We start from the raw sequence: 26,644 nt of genomic DNA on the forward strand, positions 1-26,644 counted from the left end.
CAGCTGATAAATCTATCGGCCATAAACATATCATGTGTGCTTGGCATACAGATCACATAGCACAAATGAAAACTAAAATTAAATATGGTTTTGTTGAGGAATCCCAAATGTTACATAATACTGTCTAAAAATGGACAGCAATCCTCAGTCCTCCATGATGATGTCCCCAGCTCCTAGGTACCATAGTATTCCACTGTGCAAACCCCCATGGTACACTCTATTTAATGTAGACAAACGGTCACAATTTGTCACAGCAGTTAATATATTCGGATTTTGCTGCAAGTTACACTTTTGACAGACCTTTGGAAAGGCCTAAGGGTATAGCTCACACAAGAAGCTTCTGCAACTGTACGTCCAATACCCTACTAAACTGAGTTCATGATCCTAGCAAAGCGTCCTTGAACAGTGGTTTACTAGTTAATTTCAAACAACAAAAATGCCTACCTGAAGTTCTTTACTGGTACACAAATTGCTATTTGCAACCACCACAATAAAACATTATCTTATAGTTTAGAATATGTCAAATCATATTAACAGAAGATGAAAGAACTTCTGCTCAAAATGAATTTATAGAAAATTTGAAAATCAAGTCCAGGGAGTAAAATAACAGTTACACATGTTACTGGTCTCCAAATATCAACATTCTATATTTTTGAGACATACTTAATGATATAATAAAAATCACATTTCAAAGTTTAAGGGTTCATATGAAAACTGCATACCTCAGTGATTTTACTTCTTGTACCAAGCATTTAATTTTAACTCTTATTTTATACTGCAGCAACTGGCACAAATTACTGTCAGGAAGCAGAAAGCTACCTTCTCATTAAAAATTACTTTCTTATTCACCTTCTCATACCCACCCAAAAAACTTTTATTTTCACATGGTTGTTTTTTCTTCCACCACCTGGCCTTTTTTTATTTTTTAAAGAAAACATGATAGTGAGACATATAGCAGAGCTATGCAATGAACATATTATCTCTTGTTATTTACCACTAAATAACACAGACTACTAATTTCATTTCAGAAAACAGCAATACTTCATGTTAACCAACTATATGCCTATACCTTATAAAAAAGGAGGGGAAGATGGTTCTTAGTTGTAAGACTAATCAAACCTGTAAAATTAGCCTGACATAAACAAGTATCAAAGCAACAGCAAAACTTCATTAAGTTAGGACTCTAGCAGTTACTACACTTTCACCCACTTAGATTTAGTGACTGTTTGGGAAGAAAATGTGATTTCAGTAACAATACTTTAAAATAAGCACTTATTCTGGTTATATACCGGTATAACCACAGCACGTAAGAGCTGTTCTTCTGAAATCAACATGCTAGTGCTACAGTAAAAGGTAGTAAAATTGAGATTAGATTTGCACCCAAAGAATTTCCTATTAATATTTAAATCAATAAAGAAGGAAAAAAAAAAATCACTAAAGCACGCACACACACATATTCAAAACTCTTCAGACACTATGATTGTAGCTGCTACTGAAATTACACTGCAGCCCTGGCAAAGCTCATAGTAAATTAACTGTCAGTCACAGGCATATTCTATTCTCTTGATTTTCGTATCATAAATGAATTTACTTTAACACCACTGGAAGACTTAACACTGTGAGTTCACAGAATGATCAGCGAAACTAGTTCCATACACCAACCTTTAGCAAGACCAGAGCCTAAGTAAGAACCAATCTGAAGTATACTGAATCAATTCCGATTAGAGCTGTTAAGCTGATGTTACATGTCACTACAAGTCACTACTGTACAACAGTAATAGTTTCTTCTTTTCCCTCAAGAAACATCGAGATGTATTACTACAACTTAATACTAGAAACCAGGATTTGACCAGGCTTGTGATATGGAAAATAACTCACTGTCTATTAAAACTAAGTTGCCATGATCAGAAATACTACGAATCTAAGCTTGATAAAATTGGTATTTTTTTCCCACTGCACACTATATTCCTACATCTCACCTGAAATGCAGGTGAGATGTAAGAACGCAGTCTGAAATGCTCGTTATTTGTAGTAAGAAAGTCCACCACTAAAGGATTTTGTACAATATGTGACTACTTTCCTTTACACTTCTAACAGATACTATTGTGGTTTTTTCTGTTTCTCTGTGAAAGTGATACTTGAGAGATATTTATATGGCTAACTCTAGCAGCCAGCCCCTTAAAGCAGATCGGAATGGATCAGTGGAATAGTATCTTCAACAGGTTTTCTAAGGCTACAAGCACCAAGCAGACAGAGGTAATATCATGAAAAACTGACAGTAAACTGAACACTTCATTCAAGTCTAAATGCTGCCTATATGGCAACTGAAATTCGGAAGTTTATAAAACAAATCACATTTATGTGGTTTGATGACTTTTCAAAGCAGCCATCTGAAACTATTCAGAGCTGTGGGATGAAGGCAATAGATCTCAGGGAGACAGATTAGAGAATATAAACCAAGTAAACTGGTCCAAGGTAGAGGAATTCATTGCCTAGATTTTAACTCTGCATACACGGTGAGACTTTTCTAATCACCCAGTAAGTCTTGTTTTGTTTTTCAGACTTCAGAAGCAAGACATTTAATGGAAGACATAATTTCTCAAATGTAAATCTGGAGGAAAGTGGTCCAGGCCAAATCATCTCACATTAGTGAAACCAAACAAGTCGATCAAAACAGTTAGGAGAGCAAGATCAGGACGCTCGCTTCTCTTTTCATATTAAGAAATAAAAAAGTAGGAAGTAGGGTAACAAGGAATAACCCTTACTTTAAGAGCAATAAGAAAGCAGTCAAACTCTGGAAGACAGGTATCACATTGCACTTTGTCAGTATACTGAAGTACAAGATCAATGACTATCAAGTTAATTTCACATTCACTCTTGTACCATAAATCATAAAGAAACTGATATCAATACAATGATCTGGTCTGTAGCCCACACTTGATCTAAACTGAATTCTTTTAACACTTAACACTTTCTTTGGGAATGGCAAGATTTTTTTTTTTTAATTTCCAGTAAAATAAAAATCTGATTTCCCAGAATTAACAGTGTTTCCCCCAGTTCACATTCACTGCATTTGGCTACTCTGATCTACCAGCACACTGCTTAGCACTGCAGGTTCTAGTGGAATTAACATTAGTTTATTAAAAAGTATGCATGCTTCATGCTCTTTTAAGACACTCTTTTTAGAATTTACTTGTATCTGCTTAAAAAAAAAAAACAGAGACACGTTGGCAAAATGAAAAGACAAGATTCATAATAGCAGACTGCAATGACAAAACCCCTTGATCTGTGAAATATTTATGTGCTCAGTGCCATACAATTCAGTTCATAATTTTTACTTGAATGTCATAAACTATAGCTATGCTTCCAGAGTTGGGGAATGGGATGTTATTCTTGTTTTTAAATTACTGGCAACAGCTCATTTTCCAATGGGAAATTCCTAATAGGAAAGTAGAGCTAAAATGTTGGCACATGGTACCAAGCAACAAAAGGTCAGTTGATCAGCAGCAAATACTTCATAACACCGACTTTCTGTCATGAAAATTATTCGAATACTCCATTTCCCTGTTACAGATTTCACCAAATTACTGAAACAAGAACTACGATCTCCCTAAAGCTTACCTGTATTTCCAGAGCTGAAAATTAAAATGATGCATTGTAGGGCTGCCCTTTGCCAATCGCTAGCAGATGTCAGGACTTTTTGTACCAGCTGCCAATCACTGGAATTAGCAACTTAGAGAATAGCTTTTTATTTCACACTTCTACAGCTGTAACAGGGGCATTTACAAACAGCACAAGAACTATATCTTCTGACAGGGACCACTGTCAAGACACAAAGGAGAGGCCAAAAAGCTATTCTCAAAAGCAATTCACAAATTCTGAAAGTGCTGGCACCCGAGACTCCTACTGAATGGTAACTGTGATACCTGCTGGTGCTCCCACCCTCACAATACAAAGCAAGACTTAATTCCACAGCCAAGAGAGATCTTTCACCAGCTTAGCACATCAGAACCAAAGACAGAAGGAAATAAATAATAATACATATGAACAAACTCCTCTTCCATAAAATTGGTCTCAAATGCTTGAATCTGAAGTCCTAAACTGATAAACTGTATTCACAACAAAATTGACAGAAAAGCCTCTTGCAGATCAAGGTACTGATTACTTCAGAAATTCAAGAGCAGAAACTTCACCTCCATTTCTGTTCTCGGGAACTACGTACAAGAAGCAGAAAGTGGGGAAGAGATAACTTAGGTCTCCATGACACAATCAATTTCATTCAGGTTAAAATCCTAAAATAATACTTCTAATGAAGGGGTAAATCATTCTCATGTGTGTGTCTCTGTATCACAGATACCTGATAAAGCAAAAAATTGCACAGAAGGAACTCCCACAGCACCCAAACATTAGCACTGCTTTTGCAAATTCCCGAGGAAGAGCAGCCCACAGGCTATTAAACTGCACACACACCTTCCCTGCACACTCAGCTCTCCCTCTCCCCCTTCTTGCGTACCGCATCCTACCTAAACACGGAGTCCTTTGCCTTTGCTCCCAGCACCCCTTCCTACCTGCAGTATAAGCTGCATTGATGGAACAATAATATTTCCCAAGATTTGCTGCTGGAAACCTCTGCATGACAAAATACACAAGCTGACTCAAAAATGCCATGTCCATAGAAGTTTGAAACCTTAATAAGGAAAGTGAAGCATATAGAAAGATAAACAGACAGACGAAAAAACACTTGCATACAGAAGAACGCACGCTGACATTTAAAGATTAAGTAAGTATGAGAGCTAGACTCTCATTTACTAAGTTCTGTGACTTGCTGCTGAAATCTGAATTCATCCTCACACCGTTAGAGTTTAGGAACATTTCTCAAGGGAGATGCTGTTACCTTGAGCAGACAAAAGATGCTACCCATGTGGAAAAGGGAGACGTAGTACCTTTTACGTTAAGAAAGTGTTCTATATTTATTCCCTGCATCTACAAAAAAGCCATCTCACATGCAAAACAAGAAAGAAACTTTACAACTGCTTAAAGACACCAACAATAGCGATTTTCCATAGCCAACTGGATTCAGTCAGTTCCTGGCTGGACTGATACATGTAATACTTGTTATATTGCACATAAACGTTCTGTGTCATATTCTGACATCCAGTCCTTTCACAACTGTGACTGTGTCATCTTTTTGTCTCTGTCAGAGCCACTTTGGGCAAAAATTGAATTTTCACAATGTATACACGACACTTAATTAACTACTTTCTTTTAGGCTTTTCTCTTCAGTGTTTCAGAAGCAATCTATCTGTGAAACTATGGCTGAAAGCACCTGAAAATTAATTCATTAAACAAACTCATTATAAATCAAAACTGTCAGGACTTATGCAGTTCACAGATAACAAGTATTTACTGCAAAGCTGTGAAAGGGGGGGGGAGGGGGAGTGTCTATATACACAGAAAAGGCTGTGTACAGTATTAAATGTATGTAACACTGCATAAGCATCTTTTTTTCAACTACTTTATCAGGCAAGAGTCAGTGTGTGCATGGCTATAAAGCACTTATGTGACCTTTGTAGAAAAAAATACCACAGAGACCTTCTACCATGTACTACCATGAACTATTAGAATTTTGCTTTACATTGTAATACTTATAACAAGGATTCTGTACTTGTGGAGTCCTGGCTGGACGAGAGGGGACATAGTTTGGTGTGTTGAGCAACCCAGGTTCCGATCCGGAAGTGAGCCTTGGGAGCAGCTGCCACAGAACCCTGCTGGGAAGGCAGAGCGACAAGCTGGGGACACTGGAGCAGGGGGAACGTCACCGTTTCCTGCCACACTGTCACTTCCTTCCTGCCACGTTGTTGTTTCCTGCCACAGCACTGTTTTCACTGCGAGATGCAGCTCTGCACCAATCACAAGGAGTTGCAGTAGTTTTGCCTATATATGGGTTGGGGGTTTAACCATTCAGATGCTGTAATAGTTTTGCTATATAAACCTTGTTTTTGCTGACTAATAAAGGTGAACAATCATACTCATATTGGGGTCACATCGTTACAACGGATCCGTAACCCACGCCAACATGTATTCATTCTACCCATTAAGGTACCTGCTGAACCTTGGAAAAAGAGACTTTTTTAATAAAAAAATGAGAACTGCCAGCAGCAAAACCAGTGTTTTGGAATAGCACAGAGGTCTCATAGTTGTCAGTTTTTTAATTACTCTCTTCACTGAGCAACACAAAAACAACAGACTTGAAGATACAGAGCAAGGTCAACTGGTTTAAATCCACTGGTAAACTTTACAAGCATTGTCCTAATGTTAAAAATCAGAGCTGATGGTAAATTTTTACTTTATCGACTAAATAGAATTTTATCTGGACAACACAAGGGCAGTTACAATTTGGGGTGGGCATTACTCAACAGGATCCAGGAACTGCTGCCTGCCTACTTTCTGGTCTCCCACCCCTTCCATCCACCACATCACTCATTCCACAGCTACTTCACGGGACCAGTGAAAGGATTCAGCAACTAGCCAGAGAGCAACACCCCAACGATACAACATGAAACTGCTGACAGCCTCTGACAGAATTACAGGGGGCTGCTATGGAAGGAGTCACTGCTCTGAGAACTGCTCACCTTCACCTTTCAGGACCCGCAGGTGCACAGACAGCCCTTTGGAAAGAAAGGACCATGCTGCCATACAGACAACAGGCCATGAAGCAAACATGGATTCTCTTCTACTAGTTTAACAAACAGCAGGAAAAAAAATATTTCATTTGTAAGCCATATGGCTGGTTGTCTCAGTTCACAGCTTGCTCATACATAGCTATATATTTTAAAGTAAGATCGCATCCTTCATTTCTCTTTTTTCTCTCTCTTCCTGAACATCCTTCTCTTTAGCTCTTCTTCTCCTTAGTTCGATCACCTTCTGAGCAACATTCACTGTAGACATCCATTATATTCTCATCCACTGTTTTCCCCCTGCTCCTTTCAGTGCACAAAATGTCAAGTGTCACCAAAAAAAGCTAATACTAAACCATTCCCACTGTCAGTTAGCCCAGTATGATCTTTTTTGCATTATTCTTGGTTTGCTCATTTTTAGAGATTTGTGGACATTGAAACAACTCTTTAATCTAATTTTGGTTTTATGCAAATTCCATGTTAATTAAATTATTCTGGGTTTTCCTAAGATTCTTCACTTTTTTTTTTATTGCCCCATTCTCTCTCAGATAATACAATATGTCGTATTATTTAATTTGACCTTTTGGCACTCTTACTTTATTATAATGTTAATATTGACATTAACCATTCCATAACCTTTCCAGTTGCCCAGTATACTGTACACATTGCTCACATCACTCATCAATGATTGCTTACTGCTCTTCTGTACTCATTCCCTCTTCACAGCAAAGGCATGTATAGCCATTTTGAACCAATGATTTCTCTTCAGACACATTTTTCACCTCTGTCCTTTCCAGCCATGACTTTATCCCACTGAATATCTGGCACAAAATGTGGTGCAAAAATGTAACAGTTTATGTGTGTTTCAGTTCATCACATTTACAAAACACTACTCATATTTAGCATGACAGAAGTGGAAAAAAAACCAGCTACATTAGCTCATCTCTTTGTTAAGTTCAGTGCAGGAGCATTACTTGCATGAAGCCATATTTCACTCTTAGTCACAGTGTAAATCCAATGCAATTCCTATGTCTAAAATGGATTCACAGGTATGTTAGTTTTAATACACTATGGACCCTAAAGCTCTGTCCATCTTTCACTTTTTCCAGAGTGATAGACTTGCTAGAATAAAAGTGATTCTGTCTCCTGCTAAGAATTAAATTTAAGAAATTTATCAGGGTAACAATTCTAGACATTGTTTTCATTATTCCTCTTCCATTCTTCTACATAAACCTTTTCAACTACTCCACATGGTTAAAAGCATTCAGATGGGAAGTAACTATGTCAGCCATGGCAATGGTTCTGATGCTCCTTTGCTAGAAAGCAGAGACCTCCTAACATCACCTTGGCATCTGACATATCTAAGATAAAAAGTTTTCAGTCATATATATACTAAGAAGCAGCTGGTCACTTCCCACTCGCACCTCCAATATTTAACTCCTACATCACTTTCTTCCATGTCATTAACAGCAGATACTGCAGAAGTTGTTGTTCTTGCATAATTTTCAAATACTATTAATACTCAGTGCATTTTTTTACTAAGATGCAGAATCACATTTCGGTGGAAAACATAGTGAGCATGTATATACACCCCTAAAGTGCTTCTCTCTTAAATGCAGAATCACATGCTTGAGATTTTCTAAAGGATGTTAATTGTTAGGAATATAAACATTGACTTCAAACACACACGTATTTCTAAGGATTTTTAAAAATCTATTCATACATTACGGTTTTATGCAGTGAAAGAGAGATGTACATCCTGTGTTGGGTCATAGCTATCACTTGCTATTGCACCTCACATACCATGCCTCAGAAGCCCTCCAAAGACAACAGAAGCTTACTACAGTAAGTAATTCATATGCATGTGAGAACTAAGAAAGTGTGGTGTACTGCCCCAGATCAAAGTGAACAACTGTCTCAAACACCCGTCTTGAGAAACAGAGACATGCAAATTAAGCAAACTCCTAACTCAGGATTTGTGCTTTGGGAGCTTACTCATCTTGATAACGGACTGCGGCAGACGAGCAGAACCCTGCAGAGGCAGAGTGCCGGCCTGCGAAACCCACCTCTCTAAGTTCAGTGCTTGTACAAGGCAGCAATCAGCCTTGCAGAGGGGGGTTGTGAGACCACCAAGACACCCCCACGCCCACCGACTCACTTCGAGCAGGAAGCACAACAGTCTGATTAATGGTTGTTGAATAGCAGCCAGCGTTCCAGATAAGAAACATCCTATAGCTACAGACCTGCTCAATGGAGGACACTGAAACACCCCCTGTCAGAACAAACACTTGGCATCTTTAACCAAGAATATGCTGAAGCAGCTGGACCTTGAGAAGGACAGTTAATCAGAATGTTTTCTGTCTGCTGCAAACTTGCAGCAGAACTGAGAATTCACATACCCTTACCTGAACTACCCTCATTATAATACTAAAAATCACAACCCCTGAGCTGGAGACCCTGGCCCAAGCAAAGACCATTACTCACGGAGCATGCCCAGGGAATTTCAGGAACACTATATCTTTAAACAGAGACATGTGAGGACCAATGGGGAAAGACAGTGACGAAGCACAGCTGTAAAAGTACTGATAACTGTTGCTTGAAATGTATAAATGTTCACCACAAGTTAGCCAAAGTGTGTGTGCTTGCACTTGATTTGTGGAAAACTACTGAGCACCCAGGCTTGCAACCCTGAAATCAAGCTCCTTGGTGTGCTCCCGTCACCGGAGGACCCCGACCACCCACAGAGACCGTCGCTGGATCCAAGGGTGGTGGTATCTTTCATCTTACTTCTGCCTTTTGCTCTCCTCTCTATCTCTGACTTTCCAGGCACATAAAGGCAATGTTGTTGTAAGTCTACCAGACCGCGATATTTTGTAGTTTAAGTTTTGCCACATCGATATCCTTTCTAACCCCACTGCGTTAAAAGTCATGTCATTATAAAGTCGCAAAGTCACCATCTTTTGTAATCTCACTGAATTCCAAGTAAAGCTTTGTTTGTAGCTGAGCCTATTGGGTCATCATCGTGACTCCTGGGTACTGCACAGAGAACTGAAAAAGACGACCTCCCCTAACCCACAGAGTGGGTTGGGACACCTGGCTGCACACAGATTTTTATCTGGTGCTCATCCGACTTTGGGTTTAGGGATATGGAGCTTTATCAAAATTATTTGCCTGCGTTAGACTTCTATAACGGCTGTCCTCCCTGTAGATACTGCAATGGTTAATAACTACAGCTTGAGTGGGGCTACTCAAGGAAGACGAAGTCCTTACAAGAAACATAGGAATTCAGTACGTTTGAGACCTATGCTGCCTGGCTCAGCATAACGTCAAATTGCCTGGTCAAATGTGGCTGAAATCAGGGAGACAGGCTTCCAAAGTTATTAGGGATGGACGAAAAATAACAGAATTTATATCAGGATTACTAAAACCTATTTCCTTAACCAATCAAGCTAAACATGGCAGGATTCAATTCTAATGCTATAACTGTGCAAATGGTCTTTTTTTTTTTTCCAATTACATACTACCATCATTTTTAGAAATACAGTGTACAGGAGCATGTATCTGTATACGTGTTTTTTCCAGAGATGCTCACAAACCGACGCGCACCAACACTTGTCCTTGTGCTGACAACACACCTTACAGGATCTTTCAACCTTTGACGAAGGTCACCAAATCAACTTCAGAACACGTGTACCTGAAAAGAACAGCTGAGGTACAAAGCAATATATGTAACACTCTTCCAGAATACCCAACTCTGAGAACACATGCAGTTAATTCTGCACAATCCATAGCAGAGCACTGGAGAAAACCTCTACACTATTCCCATCCTACTGGGGCTTAAGGAGACTCCAGGCCTGGCACTGAACTATATCCAGAAAATTCCTCCCATGCAGTTGGTAGAATCTGGCTGTATGTAGCAAGAGGAAACAACTGGACTAAAGCATTCACCAGCAAGAAACACAGACAAAAAGATTGGTCTGTTCTTCCTGTAACGGTCAAAGAGGGAAATTCAGTGGTAAAAAGATAAGCTGAATGGAACGCTATCACTCCCAATTTTGTTCTTCTCTTCCCCCACCCCCTTTTTTTTTTTGTTATATAAAAACTTATTTATAAAAATAAAAAGGAAAAGAAATTATAAGCGGACTGTTTCTTGTCCATTTCCTAGGTCTTTCCTGGATGAGTACCTTTTGCTAAATTTGAACAGGCAAAATGAAAAGAACTTGTAAGGTTTTAATTCAGAATCTCTGTTTTACAGAAGAACGCAAAAGGAAGATTTGAATCTGTATATTTAAATCAGTTTTTCTAAACATGGCACAACCCAAGAGAAAAAAAAAACCAGTACCCTGGTTACTACATGAACTTGATTTCTAAATAAAACACATTGCAAGTGGCTATGTCAAAACTTGTTTACATTCGGTCACAGCATTACCTTTAACTCAACTAGTAAACTAGGTTAAACAAACCTACATCACATTTGACCAGTGTTTGTAAATACCTCTAACATGCACCAGTTAAAATGCATATGGTCTAAAAGAAGTCCACTTCCAAACATGTCAGAAACAATTAAATATACACTTTATATTTAACATAAAATAGGATGGCAGACATAATCTGCAAACTTTTGTGTATCAGTCATTGCAAGAGTCCAAGGGTATACCTTCAGTTCAGATACTTCCTTACCCCACTGTTGAATTCTTTTAATTTTTAAAAGGACAGAAACATAAACAGATTACACACTTCATACGGATTATATACTACATAACAGATCTTATTACTCTTTTACACCTTCTATACGGAGACTTGCCATTCTTCAGATTAAAACACAACTCCCAGTTAAATAAAACTGTATTTTCTTCACCCAGTCCTCCAAGTCACTACATTTCAACCTACATAACACAAACTGCAGACCTTTCAGTTTGTGTCTCTATTAATAGTGATTTAACCATGTAAGTTAGCTCCATGAGTTCAATGCTGCCCTCCACCTTCTAAATCAAGACATTGCACTAGTGCAGTCATATGTAACAAATGAACATTCAAGACCTAGTATGCCATGTATCTATTACTCTAAGATCACCAACACAGGGCATTTACTTTCTATTTCCAAATTGTTCTCCTTTCTCCCAGTTTCTGCCTACATTTTAGTTATCAATACTTTAAAATAAAGTCACAAACTGTTCAGGAACTCAGAACTGTGGTAGACCACAATCCACCCTCTGCCACAGCATGAGACAGACAATGCATAGCCTTCTCTTAAAACACTATGCAAATTAAAGATGTGACAGCACTGACATTCAGCAAGTCGTTTGTACCAAGCTTGGGGAACTGTTGTCTGCCCATCCAATCCCATCCTCTGTGCTTTAAAGCCAATATGCTTGTTTAGTCACATGGGTACTTTTGAGATACCTCCCGTTAGTTCCCAGTCTACAAGAAAGTAATAATGCAGGAGTCCTATGGTCCTGGCAAAACAGTCACGTAGTAGAGGGAAAGTTTCCACCCGGGCTGTACAATTATTTTGTGCACTACTTAACCACCCCTGCCTGCCCTTCATCCACACAGCACTCTTCTACAAACCCTATTAACATTCACCCCTCTGGACGTTTTCATTGTAAGAGGATGTTCTAATCTGAAAACCATTTACTTCTGAATATACACTGCTGAATTACAGTGCCATCAGAAGAAGCACAGCTCAGCTTCTCCTCTAAACATTTCTTCAGGCTAGAACACTTCTACATAAATGCTCTACAGTTCAAACACTACCAGGTTTCAGAGTAAAATTAAATTACCGTCACGGATACATTATGTTTATTAATAAAGTGTCACAAAAATATTAGTGGAAGTTAAACAGGTAACACAAGGATATCAGGGAACATAAACGCTCAAGTCCCAGTAGCAATGTTTGCTTTGCCAGGTTACATATCCCGCAAGTTTGATGGAATGCATTGCACATTATGTATCAAGCTACACAGCCAGGAAGAAAATTAACTTCTGAAGTTCTGGTTGGGATTTTAATTTCGCATTAGCATTAAGTGAAAAGTGGAAAAACAAGAATCCTGTTTGTTTAAACTTCTAGCAAATATTTACACAGAGGTTCACAAAGGCATAGTTTTGAACACATGACAGACACAAACATCATTGAATCAATTTCTGCAGTATGAAGGAAGGAGTCAGTGTCACAGGCAAGCTGTGAGTTAATCCAAGCTCTCTCCCTCCCACAGAAGCCAAGGGGTCCTGCCTTTCCTCTGGAGCCTGAACATTGTTGTGGCATCTTTATTTCCAACTGCTACATGGGAAAGAAGCTCCAAGTCTTCCAGATGAAAGGCAGCAGGTACAGCTCCACAAGCAGTTTAAATCCAGGCTGCGTTCTGCAGATTTCAATCTCGATTCTTCACTCGCCCTCACACCTGACTCCTATCTCCACACAGGCTTTCACTGTTTAATGTCATTCCGCCCAGAGCCCTCATCTTCAGTTCAGCTGCCACTACTTCCTTAGCCCTCAGGAAACATTTGCCTTTTTTTTTTTTAAAAAAAAAAACACACTCAAATCCAAAAAGCACTCCCGCTACCAAATCTTAAACAAATAAAATCTCCCCTTTGGGCAGAAAATACAAGCTCAAGATTTTTCATTATCAAGGAAAAAGCTTTTAAGACTGGAAAAGCCCTTGAAAACATGCAGATTCTACATGTCTCCCATTATAAGAATTTTTAGATAACAAGCTAGTATAGGACTAGACTTCTCATTTTTAGGAGCTGCGGAGAAGTAAGCTATACTATGCTGTTATCTTCTCTTTCCAAGAAATCTCAACTCCTCCAGAACACATTTACCTTCTACTTGTCAAAATCCCTGGGTGGTAAAGGGAATGTAAAATAAAACATAATGTTGCCTGTGAACTGTTTCCAGACTGAAACACTTCATCAGTTACATAGGTGAGGCACTTACACTCCTATTTCATCTCATTTTCGCGTTTTTTCTGCCATCCTAGTAGAGGTTTTCTACATGTTCATCTCCCCCAGTCAAGGAAGCTGCTATGGCGACGAGCATGGCATCGTAACTAATAAGATTGCTCCACACCAAGACAGTTAGAGGACAAAAGCACCTAATGTAAGGAAAAAGGGATTGTTCAGCCTTGTAAAGAGAAAAAGCTAAGGAGTGATTTAATTACAGACCAAAACAACTTGGAACGGACCTAACAGAGCCAAACTGTCTTCAGTAGTGGCAGATGGTGTAAGAAGAGAAAATAGCCACAAACTGTGTCTTGAGAGATTCAGATCAGGTATCGAGCAGAATTCTGCCCACTAGAAGCCTGTGCAGCACTGAAATAGGCTGCCTGGAGGGCTGTGGTATCTCCATTCCCAGAGGCTTCCCAGACTCTGCTACCCAAAGCCATAGATATTGATCTGATACAATGTTAGCAATGGTCCTGCATCAAGCAGGAGACTGGAGAGACTAGCCGGCCTCCTGGCAACCCCTCCAAACAACATTTCATGATTCCTCTGATAATCTACATCTCTGAAACTGAGACACATTTCAGTATCAAAATTTAAAAAAGATTCCAAGTGAAAAGCAGGTTCTGGTTTATACCATTCTACAGCCTGATCCACAACCAACACTAACATTGTCAACCTCACCCATCAGTCCTAATTTTTGGGCAACATCAGGACTCGAAGCAAGCGAATTCACCACATTTTTTTTCAATATCAATGAAGTCTAAACAGGCACTAATTAAAGGATTGTCGATCAAAATCTACTTGTAATGTTTTAAGATAAACAATCGATAAAGGATACAAAACTCGTAACTCCTACGTTTCCCTAGCTTTTCTCTACAGAAAGTACTGTATGTGAACACTGACATCCAATTTAGAAACTAAGCTTCAGCTACTGTAGACAGTAACTGTCCTGCAAGTTTAAAAGATTCGCTTTGGGTTTACGTTTTTATTTTGTTTAAGAAGAACACAGACAGAGTGATTCCAGTTTCCTCCCGGGAGTCTAACTAAAATCAGTTGTCAGGCCCTTGAGGCAGGATGGCGTTGACTGCCCCTACTTGTCCAATGCAACCACACGCAAGCCCCACGGCAGCACAGCGCTCCTTCACGCACACATGTGCTAACAGGCAACCAGCAATCACCCTGCGCGTCTTCATTACCCTTTGGGGCCTCTCAAAGCCCAACAGCTGGAAATAAAAGGTCCGGTCTGAGAGACACTGAGGAGCAGCAGTCAGGCAGGGAACACCAACACACGGACACCAGGACCAAACCTCACACATTTCACCACCTCGTTGCGCCTAGGACAGTAAGTGCAGAGCCCTCAGCCCCAGCACACCCTTCACAGAGCTCACCCACCGATTAAAGGCAGAATGCCAGCACGAAACACGCATTTCACCATAACGCCTTCTGCTCCCAGCCACGCCAAGCACATGAGAACTGACCCACCGCCCGCCTGCTGCGTTCTGAAGCTGGACGGCACACCCAAAAGGGAACCACAGCAGCTGCCCCAAAGGACCAGGCGAGCCTAACCCCGCGGGAGACGAAAGGTGCCAGCCATTAGCCCACGCCCTCCCATCGCCCGGGGGGCCGAGGGTGGCTGGCCCAGCCCGCGGGCCCGGCCCGGCGCCGAAGGAGCAGCGCCGCCTGCCGAGGCGCCGGAACGTGCAGGGGGCGGCGGGGAAGGAAGGACCGGGGAGCGCTGGGCCGGGCTGTGAGGCAACGGCTCGGCGGGTCGGGCGCCCCGCCATCCTCCTCCTCCTCCTCCTCCGCCAACGCGCCTCCCGGGCGGGCACGGCCCCGCCTGGCCGCTCTGCCCTCGCCCCCGGGGACACCTGCCGCGGGTGTCGCGGCGGGCAAAACGCCCCGAGCCCCGCCGGGGTCCCGCGTTACCCGACCCGCGGGCTCCGAGAGGGAGCTGCCCGGCTGCCCGCCGTCCCTCCCGGCTGCCGCTCCGCCGCCCGGGGCCGAGCTGCCGCCGGCGGAGGAGAGGGGAAGGGAGAGAAGGGAAGGCGCTCGCCCCGCCGCCGGGCCGGGAGCCCGCGCACCGCCGGCCGCCGCCCGCCTCAGGGAGCGCAGGCCGCCTCACCGCGCTGCCGCTCCGCCTCACGCCTGCTCGGAAGGCCGGGAGGAGGGCTTGGGAGATCACTCCGGAGAAGTTAAAGCGGGCGAAATCAGGAAATCAATTAACAGAATCCTCGGGCTGCTTTCACAAACAGCTCGGAAAGAGCGGGGGAAAAGATCGAGGCACGCGTGGGTCTCCAGCCTAGGAAGGGCTGCGCTCTCACCCAGCCCCGCTGCTTCGGCGCCAGAGCCAGCGGGCCAAGCAGCGCGCTTGCACGCCTACATCCCGACACCTTCCAAAATAATAATTTTAAATCGTAGAAGATACTGTTCTACACGGACAATCATTTCACACTGAATATTTTCAGAAATCTGGGGGGAAAAATGGAAAGAAAAATATATATCCAGAATAAATTACCTACCACAACTATTTAGACCATAAAAAAATATGCACGACCACGGCAAAGCTCTCAGGCAAAAAGGTTTACGGGCATTTTTAACTGGAGAACTGTAGTTACTCTTCTCGTGGTCTTGATGTTACAAAAACAGTCTTAAAATCGACTGCAGTGTGGCCCTGTGATAAATAATGCTGCACTTTATGACAGTTACTGTACTTACTTTGCTCTGTCCTGGTTTATGCAAATAAATTCAGCACAAAAGAAAATCAATAAAATTAGAAAGGCACCATTTCTTTGCAAAGGTGTATCTCAGGGTGATCAGGCCATCTGAGAGAACTTCTCATGAGCGGCCGGCGTTTATGCTGACAGGGCTGACAGAAAGAAAATTCTGCCCATGAGGAGAATGGTGTCGTTTCTAAGCTTTGAAAGTTCAGAAGAAAAATTGGAAGCTGAAGTATCTGCAATTCCAACTCTAAATAAGATCTTTATTTAACTCTTGGAATAGAAGCCAAAACCTGCTCTTTTCTTTTTTTTTTTTTTTGTTTGAAACCACAGAAAACTGATACCCAACCTTCAGCAACCCATTACCAGTAAGTAAAATGACTGATGAGGCTAATGAAATATGGGAGATTTTCCCATATTTTTCATTATAAAAAAATGGTACAAGGACATTTTACAGTTACTGTACATTTAGCATTTTTTGCTGTTGTTCCAATATATTTTTCAAATAGAAATCTCATAATTTGAAGTAACATGGTAAAAATTCTAGTTTCAAAAGAAAGGGAAAAAAAGTCTTCATCCCTCTCGATGATAATGGAATAGAAATTAGCACACTTTTTACTTGATGTCAAGTTAAAAGCTGTTTTTAAAGTGTACCAAAACACAGTACCATTATGATCATATTAAATTTTTCAAACGACTGCAGTACAGACTACAATTATCAAAACAACACATCTAAAGAATACCACAGTGCTCTACGTTTTAAAAAGGCATTTCTTTATGGTAACAATTCATAACAAGAGGCAGTCATAAATATAATTCTGAAGTAATAAGCATGATCTCAATTTTTTTTCAAAACATTTCCCCCATTTGTTTAGTCAGCTCCACCTAATTTTGTTTTATTTAAACTTCCATTTTAAATGCATGCTTAATGTAAGCAGCTGAAGATACTGCACAGATGAAACAAAAGTCAAAGCCAGCTAAAGTACACCAAAAGTACATTCCACCCTTGACTACTCACATACTGCTTCTAAAGACATCAAAACTTTCATATTATACTCAGAGGGCAGTACTAAACAATGTTGTCGTCAGTTCAACAGTATTTATATAGTTAAAATAATCATCTGGCATATCTCATAGTTTTATATTGCTAAAAGTAATACGGATCAGAATTTTTCTATTTTACAAAAGATACCTTTCAGTTTCAATCTTTTGTCTAATACCAATTGTTTGATATTGTTTTACTTTCAAACTCATTTTCACAACCACCTGGTGATTCTGGTAATACTCCCCACTTCAAATACAGTATCACTTAAAAGCTGACAAGGTAACTTTGGTGTCTGACACCAAAAATGAATACAGACTAAGATGTCAATCGGTATTGAAAGAAAATGAAAATAATATTGTTTTGTAAGTTTCTGTATTTGTTGGCCAGTTTCAAGGTTTTTTGATGGCTCAGCTGTCACAAGATTCTGCAGTGGTGTGAAAATGAGAGACACGCAGGGAAGAGAAACTTTCCGTGTGCGCAGCTGCGGTGAAGGCTGAGGCGCAACACCAGGAAACCCACTGGCATTAAGGACCTACTGCAAAACAGCCTTCAATCACAGGACGCAATTAACCGCAAGACACGAAGCTGCAGGAAAACAAACCTCATTATTTCCACCGCTCATGGAAATACTTATTACTCTGGAAAACATCTTCCATATAAACAGAGAAACCTTCTGTTCACAGTGGCCTGAATAACTGATTCTTGAATGCAGCTTCTTTGAGCGCACCTTAATCATGGGCAAAATGTTAACTCTGCACAAGTTCTCCTCTACCTTCATCTACTCACCAGGGATATCCAAATGCTTATTTGTCAGTCTTCTTCGGTCACTCTGTCCATGATACCCCACAAAAAAAGGCCGAAAAGTTTTTACAATGCCACACGTTAGCCAACTACTGAAACCAGAACAAATGCAGCCAGGGAGATTGCCACTGTCACGGGTAGGCAGTAATACAGTCTAATGTGACAAACTACTTTCAGGCTTTTGAAATACAAGGAGAGGCATTTTCCTACTTTTCACTTGGATTTTTGGATTCTAACCCCATTTCGGTTGATGGAAAAGCTCTCGTTAATCTGAGTCACGCATGCTCTAGTCTTCCTAGCACAACACAAAGTATGACAGAAGCAGGGAATGGTACCCTGCTCTCCTCTAATACTTACGAACCCATTTCCATTATTGAGATGATTAGCTTGTTTCGCCCAAACGATCACGAGAGTGACCACTAAAAAAAGGTAAAGTTATTCACACCGGATTTCAAAGCGCTTCAGTGTACAGTCAGCAGCCGAAGTATGTGCTCAAAAGTTTAAGGTACTAAGCGTGACCAACTCTCAAAGAAATCAGATGGTTCTGAAGAAACTCGAGGACCTAGAAAACTGTCATGATCAAAGACATTATTTTTATTTCCCATCCTGTCTTTTAAAATTTTGCCTGCAATTTACTAACCTTGGTCATGTACAGAACACGCTGGGATTGGGTTTTTTGTTTGTTTTTTTGGATTGGTTTGGGTTTTTTAAAAATTGTCTGTTACATGACAATAACAAATGCCAAAGTATTCTCTTCTCAAGCGACAAGCAAAACAAGATAAGCATGATTGCTCTTCTACTTTTGTAATGACTACATTAAAAAAAAATGCCCCAAAATTTCAAGTCCATAAATACAAATAATAAACACGTAAAGATCAAGTCACAAGTTGGGTGACTGAAAAACAATTTACTGCGATTATGTCACAATCTTTTTTTTTTTTTTTTTTCAAACTTCCCAAAGAACATGGAGCTAGAGTCAAATTAGAAACATCTTTCTTACTAAAAAAAATGATGCTGAAACCAATACCACTACTCACATGAATATGCAGAGCGGGATTTAAACTGTACTCTTTTTGTCCTGTATGAATTATCCATTGCATTTCTATTGTATATTATTGAAGTGACTTGCTTTTTTATCCTCCCAACCCCCACATCTGTGCTGCTGTAATTTACGTGAATTGCAGTTAATGATCACTTGCGTTTTGCTTAATCAGCATATCAATAATATACTCTGCACAGACCAAGTAGCTCTGCTTTCTTTCCCCCTTAATGAAACCTATAGAAATGGAACTGGTATTCCACTGATTGGCATTACAAGAAGGTTGCCTAGGCAGGTGCTGGAGATGATAGTACAGGATACAGGCCTTGTGGCTGCTGCCAATCACGCTCAGGCATCAGCAAAGACCGCTATTATATTTTTTAATTCCATTGCCTTGCTATCTAGAGGGGCCGACGTTTTGTACTCAAGGGATTTTAATGAGCTTGACCAGATCAGTGTTACTGACGCCAAGACTGTGGCTGTGTGGGATAGTTCAAGGAGAGATCACATTCTTACAGGGTGATATTATTAACCATGGTCTAAAACACTGCCATTAGAGTGTTCTTATGTGGGACACAGAAATCTCTGAATACACATGAGCTATAAGTCTTCACATGAATATTCAGGAATTTCTGGAAAGCTGTTATTATATATGCCTAAGTCGAGGCAGACTTAAAAGAATAAAGAACCACCACTGAATGCTGAAAATGACAACCGATCAATTTGGGTCATTTTGCCAGAAATCAATCAATATCATGTACCAATAATATTATTGGCCTAGTAAGAGGTTTATTAAACACTTTGGCTAAATTATTTTTAAAAATTCTGTAAGTCACCAGCCTCAGTCTACTGACATTTATGGTTTCAGATGAGAACACTGCTGCATGCTGGAGAAGAACTGGCACAACACCAATATTCTCATTTGTGAATCACAGCCTCAAGTGTAGCTCTATTAGCTTTACCTTGTAAATCACCACTGTGCTATTAGCAATCTTTCAATATGATGTGACATCTTTATTATAATGTTTTTCCACTAAAGTTTAAGTTCATATTTTAGTTAGCTCAGAGACAGATACAGCCATATTTACCAGGTTTAATTAATTGACTATAAATAAAGCGCTGTAAAAAGAAGGCATCTCTTTCACATGATGTTCAAGTTGTCATCATTTTACAGCAAAATGACAATTCAGATAGGATAGACATTACTATTTGTATGCTTTACATTCATGTTTCAATATGTAAAGTTAAAATTTCACATTATTTTGAAGACTACAGTTTAGAGTCTCAGTTCTCTTACAAAACCACTCATAGTACATGATCTACATTAATTTACTACCATGTGATTTTTACTGAGAATTTCATTAACTTGTAAGAACATCAGTACAATTCCATTCTTTACTTTGGCTTTGATATCTGTAGATATTACAGTAAATAAGAACAGCATGCACAGACACACACAAACAAGTTGTGTAGGATTTACTTGATAAAAATTTGCAGAAGCTAATAAAATTGTTTTGAGAGATCTGGAGGCCCTTTTTGGTGGGGTAATGCAGCACATCTGTTTTTCTTATAGCCCCCAAGATACCCTGGGTCATTCCCTACCAACTGCTTTAGGCATCCAAGGCAGGAGAGGCACAGCTGCAGGGAGCAGAGCAGGAGATCTGCACAGCTGCAAGGACATGAACAGAGCAGAAGAGTAAAGGAGAGGAGGGCAGGGCAGCTGGGAGAGAAACAACAACAACAAAAAAGGCTTTGCAAAAAAAATAAAAAAGAAAAAAATGCAAGTGGAGACAAAAATACTGATGAGCTAGAAATTGCTGAAGAGTTCGCTCTTGGACATCCTGTTTATAGAAGTTTCTTATTGGGAAAAGTCAGCAGGAACAGCCACTAGAAAGAAACACGAACCCTCTTCCCACTTCTTCCCCATGAGAATGGAACAATTTGTTCAGAGACACAGAGAAAGACCCAGGGTACAAACTCAAAAAATAAACCAAGCCTCAATCCTTAAATACTGCTAAACAGCTGCATAACACTTAATATCAAGGCGGCACTACTTAAATATTAACAACTGAATCCCATAAGGCAGAGATGCAAAAGCACTGTTACCACTATTCTCTGTAAAAGTGGTAAAGGTGAAGTAACATCTTGCCCAAAACCGCAGAACAATCAAAACGTGGATGTTCACGATCCTACAAACAAACCAATGAGCAAATACCTGCCAATGCCGACAATTCAAAGCGCAGCTGGTTTGGAAAAAAAGGACAGTGGCTGGACTCTTAGCTAGCAACTTCTTGCCCCTAGACTAGAGACAACATTTCCCAAGGACTCAGAAGTGGCAGTACTCTCTGGCAGAGGCTTACTCATAGGGTAGAAGTCACAGGCAGACAGAGACACATGAACACTTCTAGGAGTTGTCATCCTGAAGGTAGAAAACCAAAATGAGACCGCCACAGAGGAAGGCAACAAGCACCGTGAGGGCAGGCACAAGTGACAGGACGGCAAGAGAAGGAGCCACAGGTCTCAGAGTGCCTTCTTTCAGCAAAGACTTGACGGCACAGCCTTCTCTGAGGGCGAGGGAAGCTCCAGACACCAGGGCTTCAGCCTGCCAAGTGGGGTTTTTTGTTGTTGTTGTTCAGGTCACAGAATGCAGGAAAGCCATGTAGAAACAGTGCAATGGGCTGTTCCTACACATATACATTCAACAGCGACAAGAAGCTGGAGAGTGACCAGATATCGGCACCACTGAATGGCTATGCACTGTCAAAAATTTGAAAGAGACTGGTGGCAAATGCTACATGAAAATTACGGAGTTAGCAAGTTCAAAAGCACAGAATGCTCTGACTGCACACTTTTACTTCTCCAAATAGAATGCCTAGTTTCATTAGATCTGGATACAAGGTAAATAAAAAAAACACACAATCCTCAAGAACAGTATTTACACATTTCTTTAATAAAGTTTTAACTCATAAGTAACAGTACTTCAGCAATTCAGCACAAAGGTTATCAAATAAGTACTAACATCACCCACTTATGTCCGCACATTTTCCACCCTACACTATTTCCATGTGAATAAATTAGCAAGTAATACTATAAAACAGTCCCATGATATCTTTCAGAAATACACATCGCATTAGAAGAAGGAACTGTACCTAAAGACAATTTTTTTTTTCCCCTCAATGCACCTCTCACTTTCATTTTCTCCAGTAAGAGGGAGCTCTTCCTGGGGATTACAGTGTGATGCATGTTCTGCAGAGAAGGCACCATATCCATGTAAGCTATATACTGCAAGTTTAGAGCAGACTATTTTTGCAGCTCCAAAGAACCAGCGCTATTGTACAGTGTCCTCTGAAGAGGAAACAATGGTTAAATAGCACATTGGCCTGTAGCAGCACTTTTCCATTTCACAGTCTAGTGAACTCACCCCATGTGATGGGTAGGAGATCCAGCCCAGCTCCCCTTGAATTGTTTTTGAATCCAGCAGATTAACTACAAAAGAAGACAAAATGAAGAGGAATGAGTCTGATTTGCCTCTGTCCAGTTAACCTCAGTTACCCATACCAAAAGACGTGTTTATTTGGGGACCTCACGAGCAGTTGATTTGTTCAGGTGGCCTGGCAGTCAGCTACAAAGAAGAAACAGACAGACAAATGAAAAGGATTGTCTTGTTTATCTTAAAACATGGTATGAACAGCAGACGGGGGAACTTTTCAAAACAGAAAAAGTGACAAAACCCAAACAATGGATCACTGGCCAAATTAATTACAGCAGGGGGTGGGAACAGAGCGCTTCTATCAGCTGCACAAACTACAGCGTTTTCCCCTTGGATGCCTGCAATTTGGGTCAATGCATCTAACTACATAGGTGAGATCTGAATATTTTAATCATTATTTGATTAAAGGACTGTATTTGGCATATATAATTTTCTCAGAATACAGGAATAAATAATGAACGCTGATTAAAGTCTTTCCTGCAGTTCTTTCTTCCTTCTAATCTAATTTGTTCTCAGATTGTCTTGCAGTGATCTCTAAATGTCATGTGTAACACATTAAATACAAAAGTAATTATTTACAATGTTACAAGTTCAGACAAACCTACTTTTAAAGAGGGCCATCAATTCATTGCTAATCTTGCTGTTATCTTTTATTTTTTTTAGAGGCATGAAACAATTTTCAGAGTAAGAAGGAAGATTTTATTTGTAAACAGTCCGATATAGACATTTTCCAGTCAATCAAATCACAGTGTTTTTATACCCATTTTAAAATGTGACAGGTATTTAAAATAAATAAATAATACAGGCTAATCTTCTTTGGTATTTACTTGGGTTTTTTTATAAGCACAAAAATAAATTCTGTTCCTCATCCTGGCCACATAGTCTCAAAGTGCTTAATCACACCCTTCCCTAACTAACCATTTATTAACATGAAGCAGAACAGGTGAATTGATACAAAGTATCATACAAAAAAACCAGCCTCTCTATAAATACAAACCAATGAAATATTGGTACACAACATGACAATGCTGTTTGAGACTGCACAAATCTGTGCTCCTTCAGTATTTATTATCTCCAATTTGGGCTTATTTTCATTGTGTCCCACTCCTCCCCCCCATCTTTTTTTCCTTTAGTACAGAAATAACTGACAAAGAGAAAAAAAAAATAAATCCCATCATATGCAAAGGAATTTTAACACCTGAGAATGATGGATCTATTGGAGCTGGTCACTGTGCAGTCTGACCAGCTTCAGCTTCTATTTGTAAGCCTGAAGGGCTGTCACTGCTCCAGAACCAGATGGTCTGGGTGTTAGTGCTCAGAGAAAATAAAAGAATAGGACTTGGAAGGGAAAAAATGAGGAAAATTATCTCTGATTCTGCTAAGTTAAGCTATTTGTATTATTTCATCATTCTCCTTTTAATTGCTGTTTAATTTTGGACATCACTTTAAAAAAAAGTGAGCTATGAAGGTATTATTTTTTCTGTTACTGGGATGTGCAGGAGGAGACACAGTAGGGAAAAACAGGTGAACATTATTAGAAATAAGACCATGCTATAAACGACCATAAATATACACATTTGTCCACATTTGTGTGCACATGCATTTGTGTTGTGTATGTGTATATATGCAGTGCTATACTACCATGAATGAGCTTCTCTGTCATCTGTGTGAGGAAAAATGTTTCCCCCTGCAGTTATACACCTCTTTAAATGAAAACAATGGTATTTTGAATTTTTACCTACATCAGTAAACAAAGTATCTTTACTTATCTTACAGGAAGAACATAATGCAGTATTATGTATTTCTTAGCTCTGAATTTATCAATAATTAAATTCTAAATCAACTACACAAATAAAAATCAGTCAATCCTTTATTGAGTGCACAGGGCCCTCGGCAGACTATTCTGAAGCAAGGTTTGCATCTATATAAAGGAAATAATAATAAAAATTCAAAAGGAAAAAGTGTACTTCTTGCTTTTGTGACTACAAATTCACACAGACTACAGATCTCCTGGGCTAAGACAGATATGTTTGTTGTACACCGGCAATACATGGTGGTGAAGGAACTATGACTTCTGAGGTAAATTAGTTGTCAATAAGTTGCTAAGGCAAATCACTCAGGAGCAAATTTAAGTAATATATTTATTATTTAAGAATAAGTTTCTTGAAAACGTGATTGCAGACACTCTGAAATGTATGGATTCAGTGCAAATTCATCAGTCTCATCTGGGGGAAAAAGCCAACAGCCAATAGACTCACAACCTGGCGATAGTTTCCCTCTCCGGACTTGCCAAGCAGCCTAGCAGTTACAGCTCGCCCTCGAGGTGCAGAAGACGAGCCTTCAGCATCACAGTCCGTATCTCTCTCTGCCACCTCCATAAGGGGCAACTCCCTGCTGCCTGCTCTCTCTCAGAGCAGGTTTACCAGGTACTCCTGCAGGAAGCACTCACAGGCATTATGATAGGGACAGGGGTGGCAATTAAATCCATTAAACATTCACTGCAAGCCATGCATGCCCCACGACAGGTAGATGCCTCAGCCATGGGGCAACTTGCGTTGCAATACATCAGGATCAAACCTATGACAGTAAGAGTATTTTTTCAGCCTCCCTCTTTCATTCCACCTCCCTTATCTTCCTCATCTCTTTCAAACTGGCTGTGTTTCACTGCATTTTAGAAATCCTTAGAGGGGAGGTTTTCATAGTGACGACAGTAGGCTGCTAGGTCAGATGCAAGTCAGAGAATGCAAGTAGGTTCCTAAAGAGTGGTATCAATGCTCCCATTACTGACAAAAAAAAAAAAAAATCAAAGCAGAGTTACGTCCCAGACCTTTAACTTTATTAAAAAGCAGTTTTGTGCTAAACATATTTACATGCTTTCATACTGCACAATCTTCAACTTCTTCCATTTTCATTTGTGCAAGGAACAAAGCTTGTCATCTCAATTAACTAGTTAATATCCAGCAGCCCAAGGTCAGAAAACCTGAAGTTCCCTCACTAGATTCAGCCAGATCAGCAGCAGCAGGCATGTATCAGTCTGATGCTCATATTTTTCCACATACAATTAAAGTTCAATGGAAGCCAATTTTTAAATGTGCTACTTAAGCCTACAGCCACGTGTTTACCAGACGAAAGAGGGAACTGGAGAGAAATTCCAACCTCTCTCGTGGCACTGACCTGTGCAAGGTGTGTAGCCCTCGCCACACTAGCATGAAGGGAATTGTACAACTTGAGAAAAGACAAAAACAAAACAAAACAAAGAGGTCAAGCTACTTTGTGTGTCAATACATTTTCTTCCCCTGCAACTGTAACAATCAGATACCCCAAAGCAACTGGCCCAGTGAAGAGCATGGCTGTGCAAGCAGTCGTAACCGCAGGTCAGATATGGTCCTAATCTCAGAGACTGATTACCCACAACTCTCATGTTCTTAAATGGGATATTAGGGAACAGAAGAGGAAGGGTGGGCATATCATGTCCCAAAAATAAAGCTAATAACTCTTCTTCCTTCCTATTACCACTTCCCAGCAGAGAGTAAAGAGGTAGTTTTACAACTCAGGCCACATGAAAGAGAATCAAGATTTCCAGGCTCTTTCTGAAGCTTGCATTTCTCACACACGTCATTTGCTCTCCTTGTATCTCCTCCTCCTGCAAAACTGTAGGAGCACCATTCAGCTAGCTCTTACACAAATCTCTGAGGTTGGCCAGCCTGTTACTGAGGGTAACTCTTAAACTAGCTGAACAGTTTTGTTGCTTTTGACAATTTTTTCCTAAAAACAATTTTTTTCTTGAAAAGGATCACAGGTTATGGTGAGGAAACAGAGAGGAGTTCTCATAAAATAACTTTAAATAAATAAATTAATAAATCCAGCGCTGCCTAGTAAGCTCAGTGTCCTGCACTGGCTCCCACCATGTAATTAACTTGCTTTAAAACT

General features: G+C 40.1%; 1 protein-coding gene across 3 annotated transcripts in view; it reads right to left on the reverse strand.

The window, feature by feature from the left end:
- The window catches only part of EPHA3 (EPH receptor A3), a 234,058-nt gene that overhangs the window by 193,997 nt on the left and 13,417 nt on the right, over window positions 1-26,644 (reverse strand). For all 3 annotated transcript variants that reach the window (XM_075434971.1, XM_075434980.1, XM_075434962.1), the window contains exon 2: window positions 22,646-22,710. In XM_075434971.1, the coding sequence (XP_075291086.1) occupies window positions 22,646-22,710 (65 nt within the window). The remainder of the gene's footprint in view (window positions 1-22,645; window positions 22,711-26,644) is intronic.

The sequence above is a fragment of the Opisthocomus hoazin genome, chromosome 1 (assembly GCF_030867145.1).
Source record: "Opisthocomus hoazin isolate bOpiHoa1 chromosome 1, bOpiHoa1.hap1, whole genome shotgun sequence".
In the NCBI taxonomy this organism is placed as follows: domain Eukaryota; kingdom Metazoa; phylum Chordata; class Aves; order Opisthocomiformes; family Opisthocomidae; genus Opisthocomus; species Opisthocomus hoazin.